Below are 9,770 nucleotides of genomic sequence, written 5' to 3'. Positions count from 1 at the left end.
CCTTTGATAGATATGAATATTTATTATTGATGAATAAATACACGTTTATTCTCCTTTCATCTGGATCATCTGGAGACTCTTGTGTTTTTAATTTATATAGTAACCAAAGCATTAGGACTCTCAACAAGTGCAGCTCTTAAAATAACCCGGTTATTGATGATCAGAGGGACTGCTTTGAGTTTTACAAAGTGCATCACATTTTATATTGTTTTTTAATTACAGACCTAAAAGAAATGAATTGGGATGGCGGCAGTCACAGTGGCACACCTAATGGGATATTTGTTAATAATTTAGTGTGGTTTGTGTTTGATTACAGGTGTGATGCAAATGTCAAAACGAGCTGAAATCACTTTTTTTAAAATTTTCTATGAAGAATGCTTCCTGAGTTTTACTTACATCACTCACTCCAGCCTCCACTATCTTCAGGCCTGTCTCCGTCTCCAGCTGCTGCTTCTGCTGGACTGCATGGGGAGACAAAAGCAGAGGAGGTTTGAGGTGGCAATGAGCAATGGATGACAAAGTAGCAGATTTTTTTTTCAGTTCCCGAGGCAGAGCAAGTGGCCACAGAAACTGAGAATCGTGCAATGGATGTTTCAGTCTGAGTCAGATGTCAAACTGGTCAYAGAAAATGCCCACAGCCTACACAAAAACACATCAAACTTTCACCAAGAGCRAATAAAATCTCCAGGTGTGCTGCAGCCACACCAGCAGCTCTGTGAGAGTCGTCAAGTTTATTTTTCTCTTGTTCCAGCAGCCAAACAATGGGCCTCATGCAAGAACATGTTTGTATTCTTATCCTAAATTTTTTGTACCTTTGTTCGTACGAAGGGTTCATACAGACATGCCACGTCAGATTCAACAAACTCTTCTATCTTCAGGAAAAGTGTGTAAATGAGGAGCATAAACTGATGAATGTGTATCAGCTGCTCGTGCACGAGGAGAGGTGATTAGCATAATCTACCACCCCAAAAACACCATATAAGGCTACGTTTCCTGCCCGATATACCAGGAAGTGTCCATTTGTAAATGACATCACAAACCAAAATAGAAGAACTAGTTCGGAGATTGAAGTTCTGCTCTCAGAGATCCAGAAGAAAAAAAAAATCCGTCATTTTTAGCAGCGTCAGCTGTGGAATTAAAGGAGCTGCTTTAAAGCCGAGGAATGAAATGACGACTGCTGTTAATGTCGTGTCTCCTGTCACAGAAATAAAAATCTAAATCATATTTATCTCTCTCTGTAGTCCTGGCCCGGTTTTTCTTTGGTCAAATATTTTTTAATTTAAGTGTAAACAAATGTGTTGCATAGTTTTCATTTATTCAGAAGAGCAGTCGCACACAGAAAATCTTAGAATACGAAAACATTGGTGAATGCCACAAATTCTCCTAAATCACTCGTACGCACAACTTAAGAACAAATCTGTGCGTACGAACGGTTCTTGCATGAGGCCCATTGACACCTTTAACATGCTGATGCTGGAGTCAGAATTGATGCAAAATGTAGGAGGAGTTTTGCTGGATGCTGTGACTTCTGTTAAAACACTGGATGAAAAAGCTTTTTTTAGCTGTTAATTTAGACAACTGACTACTCTTACACCAAAAATCCAACTTTAAACACAAGCTCAAGCCTACGATGGAGTATTAGGATCACACTATGGGATTTTTTTWAATTACAAGAATACAGTCAGAATATTTTATGAGAATAGTACGGTGCATGCCACTGTGTTTACGAAGTAGTCTGTGATTACGTTTGGGCCACTGTTAGTGTAATACAGCACTTTTATCATCCATGTTGTCTCCAACTCTCACATGCATTGTATTTTATGGTGCAGACAAATGTGACATAACTGTGATAATTATAACTTTGAAGAAATCAGGGAAAATCTGCTTTGTTTCATCAATAAAATGAAGATATGACAGAGAGCAGAGTAAATGTTCAGACATCTTTAAGTGAAAATATTGTTACATGTCTTAGCCATTTTACAGTTGAAGTCCTAGCATTTCTTTTTATTTATGTATCCATATTATCAACTTTCTTTGAAGATTGATTTCAGAAAGCTGCAGCTACAGCAGACACATGAGCCTTTAATGGAGAAGTATTACATACAAAATTTAAGCAAGTATAACACTGAACTTATGCATCCTAGCCATGGCTATTTACATACAATTTTATGGCTTTTTCTGCAAGTGCAAACAGCAGTGGCAGCTAGCCGTTGCACTTTTSTGGCAGCCTGCGGCACTTCCAGCAAAAATTTCCAATATTTTCAGCTGGAATAACTGCATAATGCAAACTTGAGTCTGGTGTAAAAGTTTCTGAAATTGTATTCAAATGAATGACTATGAAATTTCTGAGCCTGGATTGGTTTTAGGATGGAAGCAGTCCACATATTTAAAATGTATTTCTTTAAACTGAATGTAATCAAAGAGCAACAAATCCATCATGATTTTTCCCCAGAATCCAACTTTAAAAAATCCTTGTTTTAAATTGAACTAACTTTGTCATCTTGACATTTCCTGTGTACTTTTCTGACAACTGAGGTGGGATTTTCTTTGTGCAAAATTCATTCATGGTTAAAAAAAGAGTGTTAAGTATTTTGACTTTACTTAAAATCATGTAGAAAATATTTATTCCATGCAAGACCTTTTAATAGTATAGGTGAAAAATTGGGCAATCRACAAAAGCTGACGAGAGGATTACCAGAGCCTTTTAGTGACATGGGAGAGGAAGTGAAGAAATGATCAGTTTGAAGGATTCATGCTATTTAAACAATAAGAAAGGCAGTGGAGTGGACACACTGGATAAAAAAAAACACCCCACAATAAACACACCAATTAAAATGCAGCTATCATTATGTACGAGTATCCAGACTTGCTGAAGATTACCAGAAAGCAGACAAAGTGCTTGTACATCCCCAGCACATAAAAAGATGAGCTCCTGCTTTTGTTCTTGCAGTAATTAATACACCACCCAAGTTTGATCCTCAGATCTTGTGATCTAATCAAATATGGCATGCTATTTCCAACGCTTTGTTCACAGAGGATATTCTCATGCAAATCAAACCAAAGTGAGGCGACATTAAATATCCATCACTCAAGATCACACAGCTCCGCCGACTTTTTCCTCCTCCTCTCGGTGCTCAACAGCCTCCTCCTTACTTTGATGGAGACATTTATATTAGAAAATAAAATCAAAGGGGCCTTAATAGATTAAAATATAGAGGGGAAAGAGGAAAACACAGCATCATTTAAATGGGTTTGTTAGCATGTGAATGCGACAAGTAATGTGGAAAAGGGAAATCGGAGGAAGAGAGCAGGTCCTTTAAATCTCATCTCCCCAGATGAAGGCTATGCAAATGACCCTGAAGAGCTGAACCTCACCTCATACTCCAAATTCGGCAATGGGCCTGTTTAATTAGTATTTTAATCCATCCCAATGATTGCACTCAGGCCACGATGTATGCAGGATTCCATCTAATTAAGTTTGCTACTTTTAGGATAATCATCCATCTCCCTCATTCTTCCTCTGTAGCCTTTTCTCTTTCCGTATATTAAGGACCTAGCAAACATTGATCATCCTATCACCCCATCAGCATGGCAGCCAAGGGGATGTCTCCTATTTAAGGCAACAGCCAGGGGTTTCKAAGGGCTGGCCAAAAGGAGCTTAAAGAAAACCGACGGAGAAGGGAAGGTCAAATATACATTTAAGGTACAGAGCGTCAAGGGGGAAAGGACAAAAAAAAGAAAATCTCTCGCCACTTTTAGAGCTTGTTGTATTTAGTCACAGACATATTGGTACACCATAGATAGCTTCAGTACCTGTTTAGCGGGGWGGTAATGAGCGAGGTAATTGGGCCCAGCTGGGTGGTGGAGGAAGGCCAAGCCGCTTAAAGGTCACACATCATTTTGGCCCTAATGAGGACCCCTCTGGGTTCGCAACACATCGAGAGTCAAACTACTAAAGATGAAGCCAGGAATCAACAGGCAAATGTGTCGCAGTAGCAGTTCAGGTTTGACTGACAGGCTGAAACCAAAAGAAGCCTGAAGGTCAGCTGTGAATCAAAGCTAAAAACTCTCCAATCAACCTGAAGGGGAGGACTGTCCCACAACAGCCACTTTAAATGTAAATACAATGTACTTGCCAAGCTCATTAGCCGGCGACTCGATAGATCCGACAGCCGTTACAATCCAGCCAGTGGATTGCTTGTCTTCTCATCGGCTGAACAGATAACAGCCTCAGGCATCTCCTTTTGGTCACCTCTTCTATTAACCTCCCACTGGAGCTCGCTCTCTTCCTCCTCTTCTTCTTCTTGTCGGCACACACGCAGATTTCGTAGGTTTCAAATTAGCGCTCAAATACTCCTGACAGGCTGTGGAAAAGAGATGTCAGGACCCATTTCAAAGAGACTCCTCCAGCCTTTTTAATAGGCATTGTCTGAGTCGATCCAGTTTGATTTCTAATGCGGAGATGTGATCCCCGCTGCTCATTTGATATGTTTGCTTTCCAAATCAGATTGAGCCAAATCATCATTTGTGCAGCTCAAAAATAAAATGGCTGAAATGATTTTTTTACCCAGTGTAATAATGTGTTCCACTTACCCATTCATTTTTTTGAAATAAATCCTAAAGGCAACCAGTTCTAGATGGAATTTTCAGCTTTTAGAAAACTAATAAATCAGATAGCTAGAAACTATTTTAAAATTTAGGCTGCAATTTAGAATTAGCATGTTTTTGTCCGCATCCAAGCCTGCAAATTACTGCATTAAGTAGCTTTTATGTGACAGAATTCACTGTCCCTTCTTTGCACTAAGAAGGGGATCCACAAAGAGAGACAGCAATCATTTGTTTCTACTTTACCTTTGAATGAGTAATAAAAAATGTTCTTTTCCACTATTTATGTTTGTAAACTTTTGTATGAGAATATAAAGGACTGAGAATAAGAGGAAATAGTGATATTTCACAGCAAGAAAACAAACTTTACGGGTTCCCCTGCTGTTGTGTGGAAAACCACTTACACCATGTGCAACAGAAAATCAGATCACAGTTGAAATTGTTATTCACACAAATTTGTTTGGCTGGTCTGTAAGCTAAGACCCAAGTTGCTGCAGTTAATTTTTCCCCCCCTGGCCTTGTAGTAGATATGAGGACAAAGATGCAATTTTTAGATTCTAACTTATTTCAACTTCACTTTATATAACGTCAACATCAATCATCTAAATTATTTTACCTTCAGCTCGTCACTTTGCTCCAAAACCAAAACACTTTGCAGGAGAATCTGTAAACGCTGGACATAACAAGCAGGTTGGAAAATATTTTCATTGTTTCTGATCACACAAGAACTTCAGAATCACTCACGCCATCACGTGTAGCTTGTCTGGTTACTTCCTCAAACAAAGCTACGCAGAACGCCACTTCTTCGGGCTCTCTGAATTGCCTATAAGCCACAGTCATTAATGACGTATTTCCGGTAAAATTGTTGCCGTGCACATCCCTTCCACTTCCTGCTTACTGCCTTTGTTTTTAGCGTAAGCTCCTGGAACTAGTCTGTGAAAAAGTCACAAAAGTTAAAGCATCTGTGAGCTACTGGTATAAAACGTGAGTTCTGTTGTGTRCCGTTGTGTCAACTAACCAGCAGGTACGAGTTAGTTTTTATCTATTTTCCTCTAGAGGAGGAAAGATGACAGATGTGGATCATAGCATAACAGGAAAAACTTTGCTATAATATCTCACGCTCGCGTTTGTAGTCGGCATTTCTAACCTGAGGATATTCAAGAGTCAGCATCAGAAACGAGAAGTCGGAGGTTACAAAAGGGAGATGTACGTTTATCCCCTTTTACTGCCAAGACGAGAGAGGAAAGACCACCTCCAGACGACAGCTAGGAGGAAGCTAACACAGCAGCCGGTACAAAGGCAGGTATGTGTGTGACACGCGTTTGTGTTATACGAAGTATGAAATATTTTTAGGCAACTTTGTCATGAGTTTTATGCAAAAGTAAAACCTTGTTAGAGTTTATATTACAGCGTAGACAAAAGCAGAGCAACGAGCGCAACCTCCCCCGAGTACCGAGAGCCGCAGAAGCTCCGCCTGATAATCATTATGTTTTCAGTTCACCAATGTCGGAGAAAACGATCCAAACCAAACAAGTACCCCCTCAATTTAAAGACCAGTCTGCTCTTTCCAACAATATAAGTGTCACAGCTCTACGTGAAATTTTCACAGAACAAGCAGCCAAGGAATAGCGAAAAAGGCTAAATTCTGGAACCATAAACACGAGCATTTTCCTTTGTTTTTATGGCTTTAATCCACTTTGGAGTGATTTTGTTTTCACKTGGCTGGACCTGTACGTCTCCTGTGTTAATGTTGGTACATGTAATAAGCTAATTCTGTACTGTAGAGATCAGTGGTGGGCACCAGTCCGCTAAAGCGCAAATCCGGAAAAACCGGAAGTGATGGGGGTGGCATCAAGTGCTGGACCGAATGTCCTTGGCATATAGGCTATTGCTAACGGTTCATACTGAAGTCTGAAGGAGGTCCTATTTTAATGATACTGCGATACACAACGCAAAAAAAAAAGATCTGACCAAAAATAATCTAATCTTAGATCCGCAGTGTGAACGTAAGCCTTGCATTAATTACCCTACTTCACCCCTCGCCTTCCTTCAAGACCACTTACCACTAGGGGAGACTTTCCCCACAGTTAGAAAGCCCCTCCTATAGAGCTTTATATGGGATTTTTGATTTGAACCTTGATCATCACATTTGTTGACTTGTTAAATGAGAGAAAAAGGTCATTTCAATCAACAACCTGAGAGGCGTTTGAGCACTTTTTTTGGACACTAATGAAGGRGAATATGGATAGAACAACCGAGTAGACATTTAGGCTGGATTTTTAGTTTGACCTTTATACCTCAGTAAGCATATGCTCTAAACRAAAACAGGTAATATGTAATTGGAATAAAGGCTGTGTTTCTCTGCCATTCGATGAAAACTGAAGCTATTGTGCACTCACCATTATGGATTCTAAAGGCAATTCACAAATGATTATCATGAAATCATCAGAGCCTAAAGTCATGAATATATATATTCATTTTCCTGATATGTGACAGGGTTGTTATTGTTAGAGGCAATATAAATGCAGTGTTAAGAGACAAATCATCCTCTGCGGGCTGTAAGTATTTTGTATTTCAACAGCAACCAGAGAAGTCGCACAATTTTTATGTTGCATCTTTGCCCAAATGGGGGGAARTAGTTGGCAAAAAAGCATATTTTACCATCCACTGATTGATCTGTTAATACTGAATAACATCTCCATCCTTTCCATCCATCTTCCCCTTTCCCTCCTCTGTTCCTGAGGTCCTCCATATTCCCCGCTTCCATCACTCCATCCGTCACTCCAAGCAAACAAAATGAAAGTGTTTATTGCGGAGGAGGGCTGGCGCTCACGCCTCTCCGCAGCCGTTAGCCTTATCAGCAGGAAATCGCTCCAATATTAAAGTCACCATTCCGCCCATCACTTTCCTCCCTGCACATATGACGGCTGTCTCTACCTATCGGAGGTTGAAACCAGAGCGAGGAAGAAGAGCAGGCGGAGGAGGAGGGGAAGGAAAAGAAAGGGAGATGCACCTGATCCCTCTGACAGATAAGATACAAAGCAAACCCATTCTTTTTGGGGGTAAAAATACAGGGAGAAGACAAAAACAAAGATATGAAAAACYGCAGTGTTGAATTCAGAGTGGAGCCATATTTGTTACAGGTACGATAAAAACAAACACATGATGCTTTTTATATGTGATATCTTGCAAGAAGAGGCTTATTAAAATGTAAACTTAAACACAAATGTTGCCAGTTTTATACAGCTTCCTGGCTTCATGATACAAATATCATAGTAGTAACAACACAATGTTCCATAGAGTACTACATACAAAGTACCAGGTCTGTATCGGGTAAGTATTTGGAATGCATGCATGTCAAGTTGTACAGATTGTCCATAAATTACACATATTTTCCTCAATTTTGCAGACATATAAAGCTCGTGGATTAAAAAAAAACTGCTTCAAATTTATTTTAGGTCTCTAGCCTGAAAGGAAATGCCAAGTTTGCCTCCTCATCCTCCTCCCCATACTAGACTGCACTTACCCTGCTGCAGACACCACCATCACCCAGCCCTGAAATTTACAGACTTCTGAAGGTCAGTATACAAATATGTATAAATGTACAAATGTATCAGGTCTGTTTCAGGAAAGTACTTGTACGCACTCTGTAAGTATCGTTTTTGCACCAAGTATGTACCGGTATTTGACCCGCAAGTCTTGTTTGATGCATGTGGTTTAAGCAATGAGCAGTTAGAATGAAACACGTGGGCCAGATGACCAGTGAAAAGAAAATATTATAATTACATTTTATTGAGTAGCTGTAATAGATTAATGATACATGTATACAAAAATGAATAAAACGGTGCATCACAGAGAACATTAGGTGAGCACTGAATCATTTTATCAACAGAAACCAGGTTCTTTTACTCCAAGCTGTAAGCTGTTATAATAATGAGAGATGTTTTATTCTAATCTAAGATTTATTATTCATTCATTAGCCATACTAGTTTTATAATTTAAAGGTGACAAGACAACACTCTTATCAGGTCATTTAAGGTTTACCAGGTTGCTATTGATTCAATTAACACTTGCATATTAATTAACTGATTATTAAATAATCGTTATTTGAGTAATTGGTTAGTCATTAAATATACATAAATTAGCAGGTGCTTCTTCATTATTGTATTAATTTGTTCTTTGCTAAAAACTGAAATATTTGATTTGATTCTACCACCTATTTGATTTTTTTAATCCTTCTTTGGTTTTGCACTCGTCTGACTTAAAGATGGGAAACTGTCTTTGTTGTTTTAAATACCAATGGATAAGATGTGAATACTTAACAGAAAAAACGTATATGTATAACAGAGATCTTTTAAAAGATTAATCATTTGAGTATTAATGGTTCATTAATGTTCTGTCAGTCAGCTAATCTTTTGTGCACTGATTATTATATATTACAAGAGAACTCTGGCTCACTAATTACTCCCCCTATGATGCTTTGTTTAAAATAATGATCATCTACAAGACTAATAGGAATAACAAATAGTAACTTTAATCCCTTAGAAAGCTTCGCAAAGCGTTGCACTGATGCAAATATTTTCCATGCAAAGAAAACAAGACTTTTCTCTGAGTAGAGCTAACACAATGGCAATGACATCATTAGGCTCTAATACCCAATAAGCAGTGGCAGTCATAAACCCCCATGCCTGTCACATGTTAAGGAGCATGCTGTTAACAGCGGGGGTCCTGGCTGGCTCACTGTTTATTCACCCGATCGATCGTTTCCTGTGGATAAGACCAACAGTGCCCCACCAACAAACCAACTGCTGTTATTCTGTCTAAATCAACACACGGGGAACCTTTCCCACCCAACTCATAAATCYGGCTGCAAAATACCGCGTATCAAAGCAGCAGCATTCTGGTTAATGCAATTATAGAGGATGTGAAAAGACAACACAATGAGAGAAGAAACAGAGGGAAAGGAAACAAGAGATTAAATGGCTGGAGTCATGCCATCAGTATGCAGCCTGAGTCCACTGCAGACTTCAAACCGTTTTGCTTTTTCAAACAGAACATGTGACATTTATAATTGCATCCTGCCTTATTAGAAACCCCTTTCAACTATGGCTTAATAATACACCTAGATGAGTTTTTGCCTGGTGCTCTTGAGCCAGCACACACAA

The 9,770-nt window shown here is 39.1% G+C and overlaps 1 protein-coding gene across 1 annotated transcript in view; it reads right to left on the bottom strand.

The window, feature by feature from the left end:
* Nucleotides 1-9,770, bottom strand: part of ptprn2 (protein tyrosine phosphatase receptor type N2) — a gene marked incomplete at its 5' end in the record, with an annotated part of 140,991 nt that overhangs the window by 50,519 nt on the left and 80,702 nt on the right. The window contains 1 exon segment of the mRNA XM_014013339.1: nt 397-461. Within this exon segment, the coding sequence (XP_013868793.1) occupies nt 397-461 (65 nt within the window).

This window comes from Austrofundulus limnaeus, unplaced genomic scaffold (assembly GCF_001266775.1).
Source record: "Austrofundulus limnaeus strain Quisiro unplaced genomic scaffold, Austrofundulus_limnaeus-1.0 Scaffold100, whole genome shotgun sequence".
Lineage (NCBI taxonomy): Eukaryota > Metazoa > Chordata > Actinopteri > Cyprinodontiformes > Rivulidae > Austrofundulus > Austrofundulus limnaeus.
This window is presented reverse-complemented; position numbering and strand designations above follow the sequence as displayed.